This window comes from Ambystoma mexicanum, chromosome 5p (assembly GCF_040938575.1).
Source record: "Ambystoma mexicanum isolate Mex_15411 chromosome 5p, UKY_AmexF1_1, whole genome shotgun sequence".
In the NCBI taxonomy this organism is placed as follows: domain Eukaryota; kingdom Metazoa; phylum Chordata; class Amphibia; order Caudata; family Ambystomatidae; genus Ambystoma; species Ambystoma mexicanum.
In genome coordinates this window covers 1205790690-1205814028 of record NC_090930.1, presented here as the reverse complement: position 1 = coordinate 1205814028, position 23339 = coordinate 1205790690, and the positions used below count along the sequence as shown (strand labels likewise).

At 52.1% G+C, this 23339-nt stretch overlaps 1 protein-coding gene across 1 annotated transcript in view; it reads right to left on the bottom strand.

The window, feature by feature from the left end:
- PHLPP1 (PH domain and leucine rich repeat protein phosphatase 1) overlaps positions 1-23339 on the bottom strand; it is a 1441444-nt gene that overhangs the window by 210624 nt on the left and 1207481 nt on the right. The window contains exon 12 of the mRNA XM_069613677.1: positions 22108-22270. Coding sequence (XP_069469778.1) covers positions 22108-22270 — 163 coding nt within the window. The remainder of the gene's footprint in view (positions 1-22107; positions 22271-23339) is intronic.

Genomic DNA, 23339 nt, shown 5'->3' with positions numbered 1-23339 from the left:
AACTGGGAAAGGTCTAGGATGGTGCGCAGGCCAGCCTGGTTGGGTTTGGGCACCGTGACCAGCCGGGAGTACAAGCCCTCCCCTCGCTCCCCAAGGGGGAACGGGTTCCACAGCTCTGAGGTCCAGAAGTTTCTGAACCTCGGCCTTGAGGGAGGGTGAGCCTGACAGCTGAAAATGAGGGTTGAGGGATGGGGTAGGGGCTAAAGGTAAGCGGAAGCCCGCTCGAGCGACTGACAAGACCCATCTGTCTTCTGTGATGGTCTGCCATGTCTCCCAATGAGACGCAATGCGGAAAACCCTTATTTGGCAGGCTTATCGGTGGTGGTGCCACCTGAACCTGATGAGGAGCGGGAGAAAAACCACGTACGCTGTTGTCTACGGCGGTTATTCCCCGCAGGAGTATCCACTCTGCGAGATTTGCAGTTGAGGAAGCCCCTAAAACCAGAGGAAGGTCGACTTTGCGACAACGGTCTCTGGGATTTGAAAGGAGCTTTAACCAGAACAGACAATGATTTAGCCGTTTGAGTGCTATCCTTGGTTTTGGTGAGCTCTACATCAGTAGAAGAATGAAAAAGCTCCTTACCATCGAATGGAAGGTCCAACACCTTGTCTTGCACTTCCTTAGAAAATTCTGTGGCATGCAGCCACGCCTGCCGTGAGGCATCAACCCCAAGCATCAGGCCACGAGCCGAGGTGTCTACGTGATGAGCCGCAGCCTCCAGGAGATCCTGGGCCAAGACCCTGGCATTGGAAAGGCCTCCTTTGCTTCCAGCTTCTCGACCGGGATGTGCTCCTCAAACTCCGACAGACCTTTCCACATCCGCATGTTAGCTCCCACCAATATCAATTCGGCGTTGGCCTGCCTGAGCTGCAAGGCCGAGTTGGCAAAGATTTTCCTCCCGAGGGAGTCGAGCAGCTTGTCCTCCTTTCCCAGAACCTGAGTAGCCGTCGTGGAAGAGGATGCTGCAGGCCTGGACTGCAAAGTGGCCGCAGCCACCACTGTGGAGGAGGGAGGCAGACAAGACGACAGGGCCACCTCTTCCGAAGAATGCAGCCTGTACCTCGCGTCAATCTGTTTACTGACAAAAAGTCCCGAGTGTGGCTTTTCCCAGACTCTTTGGACCTCGGCCAGAATGTCCTCCTGCAGGAACAGGCCGGTACGCTCCAAAGGAGACAGGGTGAACGCCCCAGAAAGCACACCCTCCTGCGGAGCGGGTGCCTCGGGCACCAGAACATCTAAGAAACTCATCATGTCCAGTACCCGGTCATGAAAGGCTCTGATAGAGCGGGGAAGGTCCTCGTTGTCCTGATCGCCTTGAGGGTCATCTGACAGGTCACGATCCTGCTGAGCCGGGTTAGGCACTGCCTTGTCCACTGGGGACAATGGAGGCAAAGGTGGGCGAGCAGGGGCGGGGGGGGCACCACACGCAAGGGAGGCGCCGGCGGAACTACCGGAGGAACAGGTGGAGCCGGAGGCGCCGGTGGACATATCTCCTTGAAAAGCCCTTTGAAATATTCCCTCATGGGGTCGGTGCGCATTAGTGCTTGAAATTTACAGAAAAAGGCATCCTCAGGAGATTGTTTCGGGACCTGAGGAGGCCTCTCATGAGGTGGACAAATCCAGGGACGTAACGGGGAAGGGTGCCACCCTGGCCCCTCCACCGACGTATCCACATAAATCAAAGGAGCCGCCCCTGCGGGCAACGAAACATTGTGCGGAAGAGGCATCCGGGCGTTCCAATCATAAGCCGACTGCTAACGATGCGCACAAGGGACCTTAAATTCACCCAAGAGACCAAGCCCTACACCAGAAGCCGATGGCGTAGTTGTAGGGGTAGCACCTAAAATGGCCGCCGTGGTCGTGACGGGAACGGGCGCCATTTTGTCCTCATCTGAGGGGAACTGCGGCACGTGAGGAAGGTGTCCCCGTCGATGGATCAGGGGTCTTAATCTTAGCCTTAACATAAGGAACCTCGGCCGAGCCGGTACTATGAGGCCTGGAATGTTTTTGTGACATACCAACCGCCAACTGAGCCTTCGAAGGAAGGAACTCGGCACTGCCGGTAAAAGAAGAATTTTGCTTCTTTGCCCCCTCAACAGATCTGGTGTCACCACAAGTGCGGGAACGGTGCGCTTTCACCGACAAAGCCTTGACCGGCCTCTCAGAACTGTTGGTAGCTTTAGCCTCTGTACGAGGGACCTCGGACCCAGCCCGGTAACAGCCTTTTCTGCGCGGGCCTTGAACATCCGTTCGGTAACTACAAGCTCAGCTAAGGCCTCGGGCGCACCCCGGTTTTGTTTTTGAGGAAAGCCGACAGAGGCCTCAGAGCGAACTCCGGTACCCCACGACTCAGTAGAACTGGGTCTACAAACAGCCCCCACAGGAGGGGGCTCGGAGCCTACTCCGGTGTTCACAGGCCCCTTACGGAGACCCTCGGAGAAAACTCAGGTAGAAGTATTAGGCCCAACGGGCACCTCAGGGCGAACCCTGGTAACAGAGCGATCAACGCCCCTCCCGGACCGAGAGGAACCCGGGAAGGTATCCCCCGGTCGGGGTGCTCTGAAAAGTAAAGAACTTACAGGGCGTTTTTTCTTCTCGTCGATGAACGCCTGAAAATGCGAAGGAGGAGTTCGTCGGAACACCTCCTCCCACCGCTCCAACCGACGCTGAAGTGCCCAGACCGAAAGGGAGTCACAGTAAAAACAGTAGTCCCAACGGTGTTCTGGACCCAAACACTCTAAACAAAGAGGATAGGGATTCGCCCTCGCGAAGCGACGGTGATACGATGAACAATCTGGAAAGTCTAATTTGAAAGACGAACAAGTTACTTTCTTACCTGGTAAGGTTCTTTCGATGGGATGGTCCGACGACGTATTCCATATTTATGACGGGTAATGTCCACAGCTGTGCTGCTTCGGAAAATCTTTGGCGTCTGCGTCGATGACGTCGATGCGCCGTCCCCGAGGACCTCCACCGACGGCCGACGTCACCCGATGTGATAAGTAGGACGCATGACACCCATAGCCTCAGTTATAGTTTTTTCCCAGAACGTGTGCCACCAGTATTCTGCCAGTCAGACACACAAGGCCTTGCGGAACGTAAGCTGCAATCGCAAAAGAAATTCTGCAGCGGGGAAGGCAGGGAGGGAGCGATATGGAATACGTCGTCGGACCATCCCATCGAAAGAACGTTACCAGGTAAGAAAGTAACTTGTTCTTCGAGGGGATTGGGTCCTCTGACGTATTCCATATCTATGACAGGCTCCCAAAGCGGTAGCAAGCAAGGAGGTGGGAAAGAATTTATAATACAAATTTAGCATGCCCAATCAAATTACGGAATAGAGAACTGCCTTGCCAAAGGCCAGATCTTGCCCTCTGATAGAATCAAGGGAATAGTGACGTACAAAAGTATGTACCGAAGCCCAGGTGGCTGCATCACAGATGTGACGAATAGGAACTCCCCTCTGCAGGGCAGTAGACGCAGCCACTCCTCTGGTAGAATGGGCCCGCAAGCCAGCCGGAGGGTCCTTACCCGCCAAGCGGTAACACTCGGTGATAGCTAAAATAATCCAACGAGACAAAGTCTGTTTCGTCACAGCTTGTCCCAAACGCTTTCCAGCGTAACCAATGAAAAGTTGATCGTCCACTCTGACCCGGACATGCGCGAAATATAAAAGCTCAATGCTCTCCGAGGATCAAGCCTATGGAGCCTCTCCTCTTCCTTACCAGGATGTGGAGGAGGATAGAACGCCGGAAGAAGAACCTTCTGGCTCAAATGAAATTCCGAAACCACCTTCGGAAGAAAAGAAGGACGAACTCTAAGGACAACCCTGTCCTTGTGAAACACAGTGACGGGTGGCTTAACTGAAAGTGCCTGTAACTCGATCACTCTGCGAGCGGAAGTACCCGCAACCAAAAACAGTTTTCAGAGTTAACAGCCTCAAAGGGCAAGAATGTAAAGGCTCAAACGGAGCACCCATAAGAAACTTAAGAACAAGGTTCAAATCCCAGCCTGGCACCAGAAAAGGTGACGGAGGGAACACATTAGTGAGCCCTTTTAGAAACTGCGAAATTAAAGGAATTTTGAAATAGGAACACTCTTCAGACGAGCGCTTAAATATGGACAGCGCTGCCAGGTAACCTTTAATGGTCCCCACTTGCAAGCCCCTGTGGGCCAAAGAAATCAAAAAAGACAGAACCATGGGAATGTCACATTCAAAAGGATCCACATTCTGAACTCTGCACCAGTCGCAGAACTTTCTCCAACGGCAACGGTACAGAGACTTAGTTGCCGGCCTCCTGGCCGAGAGCAACACCTCCATCACGTCTTCAGGGAGGTCCCAATCCTTATACCTCAACCTTTCAGAAGCCAAGCGTGAAGATTGAGGGATCTGACCTCTGGATGGAGAACCTGACCCCCTTTCCGTGAGAGCAGATCGTCTCGGTAGGGAAGACGACGTGAAGGGCAGATGGACAAGTCTAGAAGGTCCGGGTACCACGTCCTCCGGGCCCACGCCGGAGCAATGAGGATCATCCGGGAACCGAACCTCCGAAACCTCCGCGCCACTTGCGGGATGACAGGGACTGGAGGAAACGGGTACAGCAGTGGGAATGACCACTCCACCACGAACGCGTCTCCTAAGGCTCCTTTTGGAGGAAATTCCTGCGAGCAAAACCTTTCGCACTTCCGGTTGACACTGGAGGCGAAGAGATCCACTTGAGGGGTCCCCCAAAGGGCGAAGATCTCCAGGAGAATCTCCTGAGCCAGCTCCCACTCGTAAGAGATCGTGCTCTGCCTGTTCAGAGCGTCCGCCGTCACGTTGTCGTCTCCGGCCAGATGAACCGCCGAGATCGAAACTTCCTGCTGGATGGCCCAGAACTCGAGCTGCATCGCCTCCCTGCACAGCGGAAGTGACCCTGCCCCCCCCCCTTTTTGTTGAGGTAGTGCATGGCCACCATGTTGTCCGTTAGAATCAAGACATTCTTTACGCGCACAGTCGGCAGAAAAGCCTTCAGGGCTAGCCTGACGGCCCTCAGCTCCAACAGATTGATATGGAGTCTGGACTCCGACGGAGACCAACGACCGCCGACTGTCAACTCGTTGGCATGAGCTCCCCATCCCGTGAGCGATGCGTCCGTCCAGGGCAGCCAAAATGGGGCCCCCTTCATCAGATTGCCCTCGACGGCCCACCACAGAAGGTCCCGGGCTACCGAGGGCGGCACCTGAACAGGGTCCGACAGCCTGCCCGAGGACTGAGACAACTGGAGCTTGAGTGCCCACTGCAAAGATCTCATCCGCAGACGAGCCTCTGGCACCAGAAGAATGCAGGATGCCATGAGGCTGAGCAGTCTCAAGAACTTGGACGCTGGGAGATTCTGCGCAAACTGAAACTTGTGCACCATCTGCTGAATGTGAAGAGCACTCACCTGAGGAGGAAAACACTGCCCCAGGGACGTGTCGAGCACTGCTCCGATGTACTGGAGCCGCTGGGTTGGTGTCAAATGGGACTTCTTTAAATTGAGGGAGAAGCCCAGCCTGTGAAGGGAGTGGCAGGTGACGGACAGATGATCCAGGACTTGCTCGGGAGAGCTCCTCCTGATCAACCAATCGTCCAGGTAGGGGTAGACGTGAATCCCCCCTTTCCCGAGATGCGCTGCCACCACCACCATGAGCTTGGTGATAACCCTCGGGCGGAGGTCAATCCGAACGGCAGGACCCGAAACTGAAAGTGCGAGTCGCCAACCGCAAACCTCAGGTACTTCTTGTGCTTGGGATGGATCGGCACATGGAAGTAAGCATCCTTGAGGTCGAGAGACACCAACCAGTCCTGAAGTTGAAGGGCCTGGAGGACTTGAGAAAGAGTCACCATCTTGAACTTGTCCTTCCTGAGGAGTTTGTTCAAACCGCGCAAGTCCATGATGGGTCTCAATCCCCCGTCTTTCTTTGAAATCAAAAAATAAGGGGAATGCCATCCCTTGTTCCTCTCCGCTACAGGCACCAGTTCTATGGCGCCTTTCTCCAGCAGGGCTTCAATTTCCTGCACAAGGAGCGGATTCAGACTCTTCTAAGAGAGGTTCCCTGGTGGATTGTCGTGAGGCCTCTGCCGAAAAGGAAGACAGTAGCCGTGGGTTATGATCTCCAAAACCCACACATCCGAAGTAATGGGTTGCCACTCTACAAGATGCTGCGCCAGCCTTCCCCCAACCGGCGAACCATGGGACCTGGCCTCATGACTGTGTGGTAGCGGCTGCGGCGTTGCCTGAGGGTAAAGAGGCAACTGCCCGAGCGGCCTTGGCACCTCAAGTACCTTTGTTTCCACCTCTGTCACTCTTACGAAGGCCCCTTTGACTGCTAGCTCCTCTCGCTTTACTGAAGGACGAGTAATAGCGAAAGGAACCTCCCCTCCACTGCTGTCCCCTAGGACGAAAAGGCGGAGGTTGGCGAACTGCAGCGCCCAATGATTTCGCTGCAGCTTTGGAGGTCTGCAAACTCTCAAGGCTCTCGTCAGCCTTGCTGCCAAAAAGGTGTTCACCGTCAAAAGGCAGGTTGAGGAGCCGGGACTGCACATCAGGAGCAAACCCAGACTTCCGCAACCACGCAAACCTGCGCATTACGGTGCTCACCGCCATGGACTGGCTGACACAATCCGCCAAGTCCAAACCCGACTGAACGGCCTCACACATAGCATCCTTGTCATCCTGAACCATAGCAAGGAAACCATCCCGTTCGTCCCCTTCGGGAATATGATCAGCCGCTAATGCAACACAGTTCCACAGAGTGTGTGTGAAACGAGACAAGGCACATATGGAGTTGGCCGCCTGAAGCGCCATACATACCCCCCGAAGAAAACACTTTCGTTGCCCAGCCGTCAAAATGTTTGTCGTCCCTATCCGGAGGGATGGTAGGATACGATGCCTGCTTTGCCGGGGCCGTAGCCGCCTGCACCACCAAACTCTTCGGGGTGGGGTGCCTAGACAAGTAGCAGGGGTCGCTACTGGCTGGACGGTATTTTCGCGACAAAGACTTGCCCACTGCCGGAAGACTCTCCGGAGCAGTCCAAGCCGCCGCCACCCTTCTCTGCAGAGCCATATGAAAAGGCAAAACCGGGTCAGTGGGTGGACCGAGATCAAGGATATCCGTGAGATCATCCTGAACAAACTCCCCTGGGGGAGCTGACCAACCCAAGTACTCGGTAACCCGAGACATAAGGCGCCAATATGAAGAATCGGCATGAGTGCCAGGCTCCGGCCGACAAAACTCCACCTCCGGAGAGGTGTCCAGTCCACTGGCATCATGCAGCGACTGCCTCAGGTCATCAAACTGGCTATGGCCTGAGATAAGGTCATCTGGAACCGTAACCGGAACCAGGCCGCCATCAGAGCCTTCATCACCCTCTGAAATGTACTCCAGGCGGGGAGAGGAAGACCTCTGCGGACCAAAGCAGTGTCGGACCTTAGCCATAGCCTTTCTAGGGGCAAACCCCATGCCACGGGGCCCCTCCGACACCACCGCCTCGAAAGGCGTCGAAGGCGCGAACGGGTTGGCGTCGACAGAAAAGGCATCGATGTCGAGCGAATCGGCGTCGACGTCAGCTGCAGCGCCTCACATATCGGCGGCATCGACAGTCCTCGGAGCCGGAGCGTGTCTCTCGACAACCTGGGCGCCAACAGCGTCAACGACCCCCTCGGAGGCCGAGCCTCGAGAGAAATCGTCGACGACTTCGGCGCCACAGGCGTCGACGTCTTCATTGAAGACGGCTTAGGATCACGCGGTCTCGAGCGCGTCGAGGACCGGGACCTGGAACGGGCATGGCGAGAACGGCTACCCATGTCCGAGCGGGACCTCTCCCGCGAACCGTGCCGACCACCCGAGCCCGAAGACGTATGGACGGTGTCTCTCGACCGGTGCGGACCGACCCCACTCGGAGGCGCGGACGGACCGGTGCCCTGCGATTCCAGAATCGCTAGCATCTGCTTCCCGAAGGAAGCCCATTCCTCCGGTGTCGCTTGCATGGAGGGATAAGCGACCCGCCGACGGGCAGAGTCCTTGGAAGAGGACGGGGAAGGCGACCTATGCCGGCGCTTCCTGGAATGCCTCGAAGAGGCGGAGGAGTGGCGAGACCGACTCCTGGAAGGACACCCACCGGACTTCCGACAATGGCGCGGAGAGTCACACCTCGAGTCATCCGTCGAAAGCCCCGCAAACCTCGACTTCCAGGGCTTAGACACCCGGCCTACCGACAGCTTCTTCTTTTTTAACTTTGTTTATTTTAAATCAAGGCAGGATGGTAAATACACACATTACAAGCAATGCTTTTTCAGGCATGTTGATCCCCATTCCTTTTTCCCCCCACCAGGCTTCCTCCCTCCCACCTCCCTCTGGCCTCTCCACCCCTCAGTTTTGGAGGCGGAATTTTCCCTCCTGGGTTACCCAGTTTGCGCCTTAGCGTCTATGTGTCTTCCTCAGGGTTCTCTTGGTTTTTCAGGATCCATCGGGCCCTGATCGGTTTATAAGTCCGGGCGGGGAAGCGCTGGTCGTATTCAAGCACTGGGTCCCAAATATTCTGGAAGCGGTGGAGAGTTCCCGCCTGTGCTGCCGTCACCTTCTCCGCAATCAGAATGTCCCAGAGTTTAGTCCACCATTGGGCTATGTGAGGGCCTTCTGGGGATTTCCAGGCCCGGGCCAACACCGTTTTCCCCGCCAGTAGGCAGTGTGCCAATAGTTTCGATCTGGTCCCGGAGCGCGGGTAGATCACGGGGATCGGGGCTCCCAGCAAAACTGGTTCTGGTTCCAGAGGAATCGCCGTTCCCGTAATTTGTGTAATGATCTCCAGGCATATCCTCCAGAACTGTTGGATCTTTGGGCAAGCCCACCACATATGGAAAAAGGAGCCTGGGTGGCCACATCCTATCCAGCAGGCATGATCCACTTGTGGGTTCATGTGGTGAAGTCGAAGGGGCGGGTAATACCACCGCAGCAGCACCTTGTACGCACATTCCCTGTTGGTAATTCAGGTGGATGAGGTGTGTGTTCTGGTCCATATGTCCACCCAGGTTTGGTCCTCTATTGGATGACCCAGGTCCACCTCCCACTGGGCCATGCAGCGGGTCTTTGTGGTCAGGAAGTTGCTTAAGAAGCGCCTATATAGGGTGGATACTGTGCCCCGGGTCGGAAGGTCCCCCAGTGTGAGTTCCAAGGCTGTGGGCGGGCGTGTTGCTGCTTGCAGAGTTTGGGGGTGTGAGCACCAGTGGCGTAGCTGGATATAAGTGATGCCCAAAGCCAAGGATTCGTCGCAGTTTATAGTAAAGCCTGAGACCTCACCATAGGTGGTAAGTTCTCGTATCGCATGTTTCAGCGATGAGTGGGCCTCCGAGATCGTGATTAGAACATCGTCCGCATATAGGGCGATTTTGTGTTGCATGGGGCCGCTCTGTAGCCTTTTGATTTGGTCGTTTCCCCTAATCCTTTGGGCAAAAGGCTCCATGGTGAGTGCAAAGAGTAAGGGTGACAGCGGGCAGCCCTGCCGGGTTCCGCATGTCAGGGGGATCGGAGCTGAGCTGTGTCCGTTGATTCTCAGGCTAGTGCTTGGGCTATTATAGTTGGCTCGAACCATCGTTTGGAAAGTTGACCTGAAGCCGAAGGCCTCTAGGGTGTGTTTCATAAAAGTCCAATCTACCCGATCAAATGCCTTGGCTGCGTCCAGAGCCACTAAAACTAGTTTCTGGGAGTTCCGGGAGGCAAGGTCCACCAGGTTCAAGGTTCTCCGTATGTTGTCACCTGCTGACCGGTGAAGGATGAAGCCTGCTTGATCGGGGTGGATGATCTTCGGGAGGACGCGATTCAAGCAGTTTGCCAGAATTTTTGAATATATGTTTGCATTGATGTTTAAGTGTGCAATCGGTCTATAGGAGGTCAGACTCCTTGGGTCTTTTCCTGGTTTGGGCAGGAGGATGGTGGTTGACTCCTGCATCAATGGGGTGACTGATCCTGTTTCCCTGAAGGAGTTGAACAGGGTCACCAGGTGGGGGGTCAGTTGTCGCCTGAATAGTTTATAGAACCTGGTTGAAAAGCCGTCTGGTCCTGGGGCTCGTGTTTTAAGCGGTGTAATGGCCTCCTCAACCTCCTCCCCTGTAATGGGCTCCTCCAATTCGTCTCTCGCTGTATCAGCGAGACGGGGCACTGCTGCCTTCTGCAGATATTCCATCTGTTGCCGTAGGTTCCGTGGGGTTGCCTTCATGATTTGGGTCAGGTAGTCTGTTGCGAGCCGTTGCTTTTCGGGCTCTGAGTACCATATGACCCCCTTGGAATCACGCAGACCCGCGATCGTGTTGACGCGTCTCCGCTTGGCTAGTTTGGCCACCAGGAACCTGTTCGCCTTGTTGCCCTTCGCGTAGTATGATTGTTTGGCCTTCGCCATCAGTAGAGCGGTTTGTTCCGCATAGTGGGCTTCTAGTTTTTTCCTCGCTGTTCGTATAATCCGTTGCGTCTTAGTGGACCAGACTTTTTCCTTGTGCATTGCCTCGGCCTCTTAGCTCATCCTCTAGAGCTATCCGGGTCTGGCGTCTGTTCCGATTGTAGGCCGCTCCTTGAGCAATCTGGGAACCCCTAATTACTGCCTTCATGGCATCCCAATTATTCGCTAGCGAAGTGTCCGAGGCTGGGTTTTCGTCAAAGAAATTTCTTATCCCCGTTGCGATCTTGTCTTTCGTAGCCATGTCATTGAGGATCGGGTCGTATAAAGACCATTTATGTGGGTTATTGAGGTTGGGGTTCTGAACCCGGAGTTCCAGGATCACTGGAGCGTGGTCGGATATGGCTCCCGTGCCGATGGAAACCTCTTTGACAGAGGGGAAGGTTTGCGGGGAGATCAGGAACAGGTCGATCCTTGAGAAGGTGCGGTGGACGAACGAGTAGAAGGAGTAGTCCATTTCGTCGGGGTGAAACACTCGCCATGAGTCTATTATCTCCAAGGACCTAAACAGCCGGAGGAGGCCGAGTGCCTGGGCGAAATCGCTTGGAGTCGGGGGGTGTGACCGGTCTTTAGTAGGGTCGGGCACCCCATTGAAGTCCCCTCCGACAATCGTTTGGCCCTCCACAAAACTAGCGAGCGTTGTGCCCAAGAAGTCAGAAGTGTGATTGTCCAGTGTTAGGGGCATACACCGAGATGAGGGTGTATAGGTCTCCCATCAGGAGGCATTTGACTACTGTGTATCGGCCTTCCGGGCATATTTTCATTTCCAGGATTTGCGGGTTCAAGTCTTTCCTAAAGAGGATCGCCGTGCCTTCCTTTTTGCTTGTTCCAGAGGCAAAATATTGAAGCGGGAATAGCCGAGAGCGAAGCCGGATCACGTCCGCCGGCAGCAAGTGAGTCTCTTGGAGCATAGCTATTGCTGGGTCTTCGTCCTGGAGTTTTAATAGAATTGCCTTTCGTTTGTTAGGGGAGTTCAGTCCATTAACGTTTAGGGAGAGGATCCGCAGAACCTGGTGGTCTAATGGTGTCCCATTCTGTCTCTTGGGTTGGGGGGCGGGGGGGTCGTGAGCCGGAGATTCAGCTGCCATGTTTGTCGTGAGATCTCGTGATACCATCCTGCACTTGAGGTTTTAACGCAGAACCCCAACGGGGGGCCGCAACTTTAACTGGCGGGTAGACCGACATTGTAAGTACGGGCGTACCCTTGGCCAACAGGGCCAACTGTCCCATCGCGTATCGAGTACTGTGGGTTTCCAAGGAACGAAAGTTGGAAAGTATCCTTGGAGTGGGTATGAACCGTGGGTATGGTCCGCCGTCTCCGCCTTCAGAGCTTATCAGTCTAAGCGTTAGGTGGCGGATCCGTATTTAGGTCAGGTCAGAAGAGACCAGGGGAAAGATGCTGTTGGAACCTAGGGGCGCGGGAGCGCCATTGTTCATCTCTTTCTGTTGCTCCGCTGAGTTGACGACCATGGGGAATGTTTAGGTTTTGGGGAGGGAAGCGGCCCAGAGTCCTCAGTTCCCTCCGGGTTTGGCGTGGAAAGTTCCTGGGGCGAGATTGGATGCATGCTTCTCGCTGCATCCTCCAAGTGACTAATCCGGCGTAGGGTGCCTTTATATGTGAATTGTAGAGCCGTTGGAAACAGCCATCTGTAGCGGACTTGCTGCTCTTGGAGGAACAATGCCAAGGGTCGGAGTGCTCTTCTTTTCTGAAGGGTGAGTGGTGAGAGGTCCTGATAAATTTGAAGTGGCGTGCTCTGGAAGGTGATTTCCTCCCCTTGGCGGCTAATCGCCGAAATCGCCTCTTTAGTTGTGAAAAAGTGGACCCTGGTGATGACATCTGGGGGGGGTCCGAGTCTGCCCCTCGGCGCGGGCGGAGTCTGTGGGTCCGGTCTAGCAAGAGCTGAGATTTATCCAGGTCCGGGAGGGCCTCGACGAAGCGTCCCACGTAGTCCGCTAGCTTGTCAGGGACAGAGGTTGGGACGCCCCGAATGCAAAGGTTGTTGCGGCGCACCCTATTTTCAAGGACCTCATGTTTAAACTCCAGGATATCGCATTTGTGATGCAGGGTGTCAATGGCTCTTTGCATTTCCCCTAGAGTGGTAGTATGATCCCGAGAGTGGTCTTCGATTTCTCCGAGCCTCTGTTCGACCTCCGTAACCCTTTGGTGGTGAGTTCTGAGAGGCATGAGCGAAACTCAGACTTAATGTCTGCCATGAAGGCTATCGGGTCCCCTTTGGTAGCGAGGGCTCCCCCGTCCTCCTGCGGTTTCTGTGGGGTAAGTTTAGGGGGCTCTTGCTTCTTGCTTTTATCTAATGCAGTAAGCATGGTGGAAATATCTGCGCCCTTGCTAACCTTTGTTTGCCTGGACATGATGATCGTGTTGAGCGGTCTTGGCTGGAAGAGTTGCAGCGGGGACCAAAGCTGTGGGAGACGGCACTCAGCCCCCTCTAGGTCCGCAGAGTTTAATGCGTTGTAGGGGTGGGAGGTTGTGTGCTTTCGACGCCAGCCGCCCAGGAGTGTCCAAGCGTAGGAGTGTGAGCGAGAAGCTGGTGGGAGTAGCCGTGATCCCGCAGTGGTCTAGGTCGCTGGCTGGATGAATGGGCCGGGGGGCACCAGGAAGTACTAGTGCTGGGAGGATCTCAGTGGGACCGGACCAGGACGACCCCTCGGTGCGTGGAGGGAGGGGGTGTGTCGCTGCGGTATGGCCCGCGAGGTCGAGGCTTCTCTGGGTAGCAGGGATTATCTCGCGGCCTCCGTATTTTCCCCCCCGTCCTCACCGTATGTCGATCGCTGGGGGGGGGGGGGGTCCGAGATCCCTCTGTGCACCTTCCGCGTGTGACTCCGTAGTGCCGCCGGCTGGTGCTGGGCGGGGGGCCGGAATCGAGCTTCAGAGCGGGGGAGGGGGAAGACCCCATCACTCCCTTGGTGTGTGCGTCTAGGCCCCGGGCCCCGCCAGGCAGCGAGGAGGGAGAAGGCTCCACGCAGCAGCCCCCGAGGAAGCTCTCACGTGCACTCCGGGCAACCCTGATATGATCCAGCTGGCTCCGTGTTGGCGGGTCTGTCCGCTTCTCTTCTTCAGTGCTCCAGAGCCCCGTCACCACCAGATGCGTAGTATGTTGCTGAGTTCCGGCGAGGCCGTCATCTTGGTTTCTTCGGATGGTGACGGGGAGAGATTCGGCCGCTAAGTTCTAGGAGAACGCTCCCGCGTTCGGAGGTCATCTTGGGCCAGGTTGTGCCATATCGGTTCTGATCGCCGTAGATGGCATTGGCGACTCGGAAGCTCGATCAGAACCGCCAGAATTTGACGGCGGCGGCGGGCATCCCACGGGCGGCCTCAAGGGAGCGACCACATCGATGGCGCTCCAAGCCACGCCCCGACAGCTTCTTCTTGCGTTCCCGCAAGGCCTTTGCCGTGAGCGACTGGTAGTCGACACAGTTGTCCGTATCATGGGCCTCCCCGAGGCACCAGAGGCAGGCCTTGTGCGAGTCCATGACCGACATCTTGGACCCACAGTCCCCGCAGTTCTTGAAGCACGGACGCGAGGTCGAAGATGAGAAAGACATCGCCACGAGCAGGTCTTCACAACAACCGAACAGGTTCAACGAACCGAGAATAGAAAACCGCAAACTCCAACGAGTCGAGGCGTACCGAGATTCACGAAGCAAACACGTTCACGGAAAAAACGGAACTGAGGCTATGGGCATCGTGCGTCCTACTTATCACATCGGGTGACATCAGCCGTCGGAGGAGGTCCTCGGGGACGGCGCATCGACGTCATTGACGCAGGCGCCAAAGATTTTCAGAAGCAGCACAGCTGTGAACATTACCTGTCATAGATATGGAATACGTCGGAGGACCCAATCCCCTCGAAATAGACAGACTAGTAAACGAACGCTAGCGAGAGCCAGAGAGGAAAAAAAGGGAAGAAAATCTTCCGAGGATGCAAGTGCGTGTTAGGCAGAAACCTGTGCAGTTCCCTTAGGGACCACTGCAAAAGGCTTAGGACTACAGGTGTTGGCAATAAACCCAATTGGTAGCAGTATGTACCACCCAGATTTACCTGGTAGCTTTGGCTGAGCAGCCAGACATCTCTCAAGAAGAGTTAGACAGTATATAGAGTATACAAAATAGGTACAGAGATACAGTACACAAACACTGACCAGAGCTTTGCTATAAAAGTATATAATTATTTAAAAAACACACTTGTAAAATACACCAACACTAATATGGCAAGCAAGTTCAAACACTGTCACTATCAATATATATACATCCCTGATTACTTATTGAACAAGTCTTAGTTAAAACACCACTCATTTGCAGACAGAGGTGAGCGCTTAACCTAAGATGGCACTCCAATAAGTTAGTTAAAAAGGGAGGGGAAAAAGGCAGAATGAGGAAAGTACACAATACCAACACTTTAAAAAGAACCACAGCAAGTCAGAAAAGTCTACTGTTAGAGCAAGAAAGTTCATAGGCCAGGCCCACTCTTGGAGAGAGCAAGGCAGAAGGTGTCCAAGATCACACAGTTTAATAATACTTTAAAAAGTCTTTGCAGAGAAAAAGGGTTGGATCAGTTCAGAAAAAGTTAGTTAGCAGGTCCCAAGTCACCCCAGGATAGAGAGTCAAGGATTTACGGGACACCTTGAACAGTCTGTTGCAAGGGAGACCAGGCGGGACACAGTACCTGAAATGGTGACAAAGCTCCAGCGGGGGCAGTTGTTCCTGGCAGCGGGTGCAAGTCGGTGCTTCGTCCAGGGGAAGAGAAGATCTCGACGTGGAGGAAAGTTGGAGGTCGTTGCACTGCCAGGGAAGAAACCAGCCGCGGAGTTTCCCGGTTAAAAGGTACTACCCTTTTATTTGCAGTAGTGGTGAAGCGTGGCTATCCAGCCGACGGGGTGCTTGGCACGGGTGATTCGACCACGAGACGATCCAGGAAGGCAAAAAGAGGGCGAACTGGTTATCCCCACCAGTTCAGAGGAAGAAGACTTTCCAGGATGAATATCTTCTCTGTCGTCGGGAAGTGGTGAGGCGGTTCAGCAGGGCTCCACCGGTGGCGTCATCATTGCAGGTCGGCTCAGCTTCTCCCTCTTCGGATTCTTTGGTCCTGTGGTGACTTCTGAAGCTCCATTCCCCAAAGCCCTGCTTTTATGCAGAAAACCCCCATTCATCAGTCCTAGGTGTCACTCAAACATGCTAAGTGGTGAGCCGGGCGGCTCACCACTGGGCCAATCACACAAGAGTGTGACTTGAGTTGCCGAGGCAACTCAGTCCAGGGTGCCCAAACCCCCCCCTCCCACACATCCTGTAGACCCAGACAGAGTGGCACCACTTTTGGAGGCTTCTGTGCAGAAGCCTGCCAAAAAGTGGAACAAAGGGCTCGACTTGGGTTGGAGTTACAGAGGCGAACACAAACGCCATTTTAAAACCGAGTCCTGGCAAAAAGACCCAGTCAGGGAATAAATATTAAATAAATAACCCGGCGGTATCTTTAACATTGCACCAAAAAAGTGGTGCATTTGAAAATCCCATAGGAAATATTCCGGTGGAATATTTTGCGTGGTAACCACTGCCACCAGCCAGAAACTCGACGAGGGGGGACTGCACAGTGCCAGGGGCAATTACCCATACGAAAAACAGACCCAGGGGCAATCTAATTACCCCTACCAGTACTTCCACAATATGATGGTTTGTACTGGTTCTGTTCACAATTTAGGACTAGTAAAGTCAATGGTGACTTTACATGCCCTGGGAGACAGTAGTCAGTCCCAGGGTATGGAGTCTATGTTTGGGGGTCACTATGACACCACTGTGTTACTGCACTGAGGGTGCTGTGTAACACACTTACCAAAAATACATGAAACCCTATGGAGTAAAAGACCCCATAGCCCATAAAACACATTACAAAGTCAAAGGATATCTCAAATCATGTCTAAGAGTGGGAGAAAGAGTCTCACTCTTAGCAGGAGAAAAAAAAACCAAAAATCCAGCAAAGCTGCTGGGGGACTCACTAGGTTTGGGAAATTAGCCTTAACAGAGAATTCTCCCTAACAGTGCGTCCGGCCCCTATCGAGCGGAGAAAAGGACTGATGGGCGATGCGCGGGGCGGAGCCAAGGTGGGCGGGGTTACAGCGGTGTGCCGTGCCCCGTGCAGGAAAGAGAGAAGGGACACATTTTTTAAAAAACATTTTTGGATGCTTTTTACAAAGTGCTCTGGTCCCGTCCCACAGGACGGAGCGATGTCCCACAAGTATGGAGGAAAGGGGACGGGACGTAGGAGTAAGATTGTTATTAAGACCCCAAGTTATTGAAAGCAACAACAGCGTCTTGTCTTTGTCTGTGCTGGTAAAGGGTACAAAATCATATGAGTTAGTGGTGGGTTCAAATCCCACTAAAGGGTCTACTAGTGTGCAATTAAGCACAAGAGATGTTCCACAAGCTACAATTCTTTTCAAGATTTCTGCATCTGATGGATCATCCAAAACTCGAGGTCCTGCGGTAGTGGATGTTTTAAGTATATTAGTAGAGGACAGCAATATATCTGGACCTTTGCCCCTTACTAAAGCTTTCTTGTATATCCTCGGCTGGGTAAACGTTTTGGTTTGTTCCTTTGTAGCATGTGTAGGCAGTGGCATGCCTCGATGTTGCATAAAACATGGGAATTGTTTGCTGAAGTCCCATGTCCTGGTCGTTTATTTGACATTCCTTTTATCGGCCCTTGTGTCGAACTCTGATTTTCATGCAAAGGCACATGACCAACAGCCAGAATCCTTTTCTCGGTATGAACTTGCCAATCTTTCTTTGCAGCTGGTGCACACTGCCTTCCTAATGAAGCAGGGGCGTGTGTCACAGTAGTGGTTTCCAACGGGCTGTCCTGCACATTAATCACAAAAGGGATGCCATGCATTTGGCCTTTTGTCACTGCGGCCTCAAACCCCATAGGTAGACATGTTTCAGACGGCCGAGTAGTCATCGGCATAGAGCTTGCAGAGTACTTTGTCCTGCTCTGTGATTTCACAGCTCACTCAAGAACAAGGGGCAAGGCTCTGTGGACTCACTACAGTGGACGCGGGCACCATTGGTCCCTGATTCGTAACTTCAGCAGGAAATGAGAATTGAGTGCCAATCACAACCAGGTCCCTTATAGGGAGACAGGAAAACTGGAGGCGAGACCTGTAATGTAAGACATGTTTTGGTTGGGGGAGATCTGGATGAAAGGCGATCAGCCAAAATATCATGGAACTTCACTGGGTCCGGCATCTCCACCCTCTCCGAAATGCGCTCAGTCAAAATCAGTGGGGGCTCTGGGGAACCAACAGATCGTGACCCTATGAGAGCCAGGGTCTTTCAGGGAGAGTCAATTAATACGCTACGTTGTGTGACAGAAAAGAAATGTTTAAAGTTGTGTATTTTGTCTTACCCGTATCACTCAGGACATTGGTTGGGGAGACCAATGGGACACGCGCTACGGTTATAGCTGAGGGTGCGTCGAGCACTGTTATGCACGGGTCACCGTCTTTCTTGATTTTTGAGCTCTGTAGGGTTCGACCCTCTTCCATGGGGGCCCAGGGCCTATGACCCACGGGACACCAGACACTCTGCACACACTCCGCTACTCTTCGCTAAGGGGGCAGTTCTTATAGCTAAGCGAACGTAGCTGGAGGTGGAGGGTGGTGTGTAGAGAGTAAAAGTGCACTATGATTTTCCACATTCTCTCTTTCTCCGTAGTCAAAGTTCGCCATAAACAGACTCTTCTGATTTCCTCAAGGTAAAGATTAGTAGGCAGATGATCACATGGGTAGCCACTGCAGCCACACCAGACGCTCAGCACACACTTATGGACTATTGTCCATAAATCATGGATAATCTGTAGAGATAATTAGGTAGAGCGGTGAGAGAGCTAGAACAAGTATAGTGCAGGAGGAGATTGGTATTTTAGGCCAGTATATAGCGCATTAACTTTATTACATTTTCATGTTAGCTGGTAGCAGGATCATCTTAGCTATGATCATTCTGCTCTTAGTCTAGTATCCTGTAGGATAGCGGATTCTCTTCTTCCATGTTCATATTATTTTTGCATAAGAATAGTCAATTAATGCATTCTGCAAAATATTGGAGAGTATTTCAACACATGGTCTATTCCTAATGTTATAGCTATATCAATTGACATGTCTCTATGTTTGAAATAACGGTCAGAGTACCTCTTATACTCCATGTGAAATGATTCATAGGTTGGTTTATTAGCTATTACTTTGCTGTTGAGTCAGTCTTAGTGTTCTACCTTTAAATGTGTGGTGTTGAAAATGTGAATTAATATCTTCCTCTGATATGGATATGACCCAGAATACTGTTGATCATTTTTGGTTTTAAGTACCTTATAACATTTGTGATCCCTTTTCATTTTCTTATTAAAGGTTTAATATTCTCAGAATTCTCATGGGATCCTTGATCCCCTGTAAAATATTATCGGTGCACTTAATGCCAAATTTCCATGTTTAGTATAAGTTATAAATGCTTGTTGGGGTGCTTTAATCTCAATAAATCTTAGCTCAATTCTTCTTTTCAACTTTGTTACAGGATGGCAGTGCTTCACGTGTGTGTTGAGCGCTGTCATCTTGAAAATGAACTAAATGCACTTAGCTTGATGACGTCACGCGCAAGACCGCATTGTGACCTCATATCAACACATGCTGTGCACTATGGTTGTTCTATACGACCATAATGGCGTTGTTCTCAGAAACTTGAAACCTTTCATCATGAGTTACCACAGAATATATGATATATTTGATTACAAGTTTATAAATAATCATGTGTGAAAAACTGAATATTCATCCAAATACGGGCATTTCATATTATCAAACCATGTCTTTACCAAATGTTTATTCTTTTAGATGATTGTGCTTTCCAACTAGTTTTCTTGTTATTCTTTTTACATATTAAATAAGCATTGTGGCAACATAAGATTTTCGATGGAGAGATCTTAGTCCCTGTCATCTCTGGATTAAGTCCATCCATAATTGTGTATATATCGAAGCGATCAATTATCCCATTGCAGGCTTTTTATATTATAAAACCTTATCTTTACCAAATGTTTATTCTTTCAGATTATTGTGGTTTCTACCTGGTTTTCTTGCTATCCTTTTTACATATTATATAACCATAGTGGCATTTGTAAGATGGAGAGATTTCTTATTTCAAGTCATCATTGGATTCGTTTCTTGTATACACATTTCTTTAAGGTATCCTTATAAGGATATTGCACTAGTTAATTCCTACATTGTCGTTTTTGATCAGCGTATTTCAATTCCGACTTTTATACATGTTCTACCACTGTACTTTTGTACATTTTCTAGACCAACAGGAACATAGAGGAATCCATAGTGATAGGAGACTCTTGAGGTGACTGCCTGAAAGGTCCCAACCCGACGTTGGTATCCTGTCTCCACCATAACAGGTCTTGTGAGGTCCGCTGGGATGGAGACTGCGGCGTCCGGGGAGCCAGTCATTTGGTTTCATGAGGTGCAGCAGTGCCCGCTTCATCCTGAGCCTGGTGTAGGGAATGACCAGGATATATGCTGCCAAAATCTCCTGAAGGTGTTGGTACCACCAGGCCGACTTAGTCGATCTGCTTAGGAAATGACCCGCAGCCGCTTTGATGGCTGCTACCTTCTCGTCTGTCGGAAAAATGCTGTTTGATATCCCACACCAACCTGAGGAAGACCAAGGTTGGTGTGGGCTGCAGTGGAGATTTCTTGTGGTTGATGGAAAACCCCAGATTGTGTATGGTCTCCATAAGCCTGGAGGCCGATTGCCGAATCCCCTTTGGCGATTCCGCCCTGACCAATCAGTCGTCGAGTTATGGATATAGATGGTGGCCTTCCGATCTGAGCAAGGCCACCACAACAGTCATCAACCTTGTGAACACCCGTGGGGCTGAGTCAAGCCCGAACGGTAGTACCTTGTACTGAAAATGTAGTCCCATCACTCTGAACTTCAGGAATGAGCGGTGGGGCTGACAGATAGGGACGTTTAACCCTTCAAGTCTAGGCAGCATGTCCAGTCTCCCCCCACAAAGAGACTCCGCTATCAGAGCTGGCGTAACCATCTTGAATTTCGGAAGGGGTAGGGATAGGTTCAGGAAGGACAGATCCAAAACCACTTGCAGTCCCAGTCTGGTTCTTTTTCAGTGGTGCTAGGGCTTCAATATCCTTTTGAGAGGGTATGCCTGATCTGGAGGCCGATTTTACGGTGAGGGCCTCTGCTACTACCCCCCCGGCCAGGCTGTTACTTTTGAGGTGAGGGTAATGCCCAGATACTTTACCAGTCCTGCCAGCCTGTCATGGAAGGCCCTGGCCGATGACGAGGTGTCAGGGTCCTTCTGCTCCTCAGTGTCCATCTGCAGCCAGAGGTACTGGAGTGGGAGGTCCAGGGGGTGAAGCCGGCAGCGCCACTATGCTAGGATACGCAGGTACCCGTAACAGTGCACTGGGGCTGGAGGCGGCATTGGAGCCTATGGAAGCATGTCTTTTATGGTGCCCCCGAAGAATGGTGCCCATCTGCAGGGATCTCATAAGATCGAGGAATTTGTCAAAGAAACTGTCCTCACAGGCTGGGGATGCACGCTCCTGTGATGTGTGCATAGTCAAAGTGGATGGATACGCCCTTGCCGCACCCTGTTCACTCTGTACATAATAGGGCTCTGTGTTGCGGCCCTGTCCCGCAAGCGGGTATGCCGTACACCAGGGGACCGGGGAGGGGTGACCATGGGGCCACAACCCCCTTCCGACTGGCGCGCAGGTTCACGTGATGCCATTTTGTCCTGCTGAGACACCAACGAGAGAGAGACCGAGAGACAGCGAGAGAGCGAGCGAGAGAGAGACATCGAGAGAGAGAGAGCAAGAGCAAAACACAGAGAGTTAGAGGGAGCGGCCGAGCGAGAGAGAGCGGCCGAGCGAGAGAGACCGAGTGATGGACAGAGAGAGAGAGCGCGAGAGAGACCGGCCGAGCGAGCGAGAGACCAAGAGAGACTGACCGAGAGATGGCATTGGGAGCTGGAGAAATTACACCTGTCTGTCTAAAGCCAGAAATAGCTCTGCAGGATTGCAGGTAAGGCCTACTTCCACCTACCCCCACCAAACCAACTCCCCTCTAAAATCTACCACCTTACAGCGCACCCACACCCAAACTCCCTGCCCCTCCCACAGAAGGCCTGCACAGGCTTAGCCATTAGCACATCAACTCTAACTGAGCCATGACTTAGCTCTTCTCTTCAACCTTGTCGCACACTCCTACATTAGCGGCTAACCAGTCCCAAAGTGCTATAGTCTACCATATCTTGGGCTCTTCTCTATGGGTAATATTCTTGCAAGTCTCTTCCGCCAAAGCCAAAGAAAGCAAATTGGCACTCATGAACTGGGTACTTCCAACCTGCACACAACACCACAAGTTTTCGCATCTGCCTTTCCCACTGTCCCGCTAATGAATCCACACTCTTTTCTCTTACAAGGCCAAGCGCAGCAAGGCAAACAAAAGTGACAGGCACAGTGACAGACAGGCACTATGCAAAACCACTTCCAGTACATGCGCTGCATAGTACCATTGCTTTCACGTGTTTATTTCTTCAGAAATTACCCATACCTTAATTTCAGTGAGCTGCATCACTTCAGGGAAAACTTCAATGCAGTTTGAGTGTGCAATGACTGTGTGCATGCGCCTGCAGTTCATGATGGTTGTTGGAATGGCTTTCAGTTTATTCCCACTGATGTCAAGCTCCTCTAGTTCCTCCAGTTTAGCCATTTTACTAGAAGAAAAAAAATATAGGTGAAGAGAAACCTAACCTCAGATTCTTTTGTATGTGCTTTTTTGTTTTCTTTCAAAACACGTATTTAACACACTGTGGGAAGCAGCAAAAGGCAAGCACAATTCAATAGCACCAGGTGACAAAGTTCCATGGTAGTAGCATTGTAGTTATAATAAGTTACTCACCGTAGTGACTAACGTACCCTTAAATCCATAGCCCCCTTTCCTCCATACTGTATGGGTGTCCCTTCCAAGGGACGGGTATCAGATTCTGGTTGATTAAGTTGATCTACAGTACCCGGATCACTAACCCACTTCTCACCTGAATCTGTGTGGAAGTCTGATGAATCGTCGGATGAAATCTCCTTCTTTCTCTCTCTCCAGGAGTTTTTGGACCTCTTCTTAATGGCTTTTCTCTTTTTCCTGAAGAGATAAGGACGGGCTCCTCCGGAAGCCACTTTGCCAATAAAGCTATTTGCCCGGCAGCGGGGACTCTGGGGAGCCCACCCCACACCAGGGAAAAGCCTTGCCGAAAAACCCTGGTAAATTCTTGTGTAGGTATTCCAGTCTTGGAGATCCTGTCTTGGACTTCTGGTTCCAGCATGCAATGCTGAGGAGGATGTAAATGCAGGTTTTCCCGATGCACAAAGGTCTGTGAACGGTTTCAAGAAACCGGCAGCAATCAAGTCCAAAAAGAATGTAGAATGCAGTAGCCACAGAAGGTAGGAAGAAGGATGCAGAGGGCTTCGTTCGGGAATGAAATGTTATGCTGTAGCTGAAAGACTCCAAGCGCGGAGTAGAAAAGCGGCGGGCCAGCGGAAAGAGGAGAGGGCGCCGCACCCGAGCAGGGACGCGGAGAGAGAGCAGGAGGCAAAGCGGGTAAGTAGCAGGCAAGGGAGGAAGCTGAAAGCGGCAAAGGGAAACACCGCCTGAGAGCGTAACAGGAACTTACGGAGGGCAAACAGGAGCGTTGGAGAGCACTTCCCGAAACACTGGAAGTTGCAACGCAAGCGCGTTAGCAACTAATGGGTAATTATAGGAGGAGGAAGACTAGAACGCGCGTAGCGGTT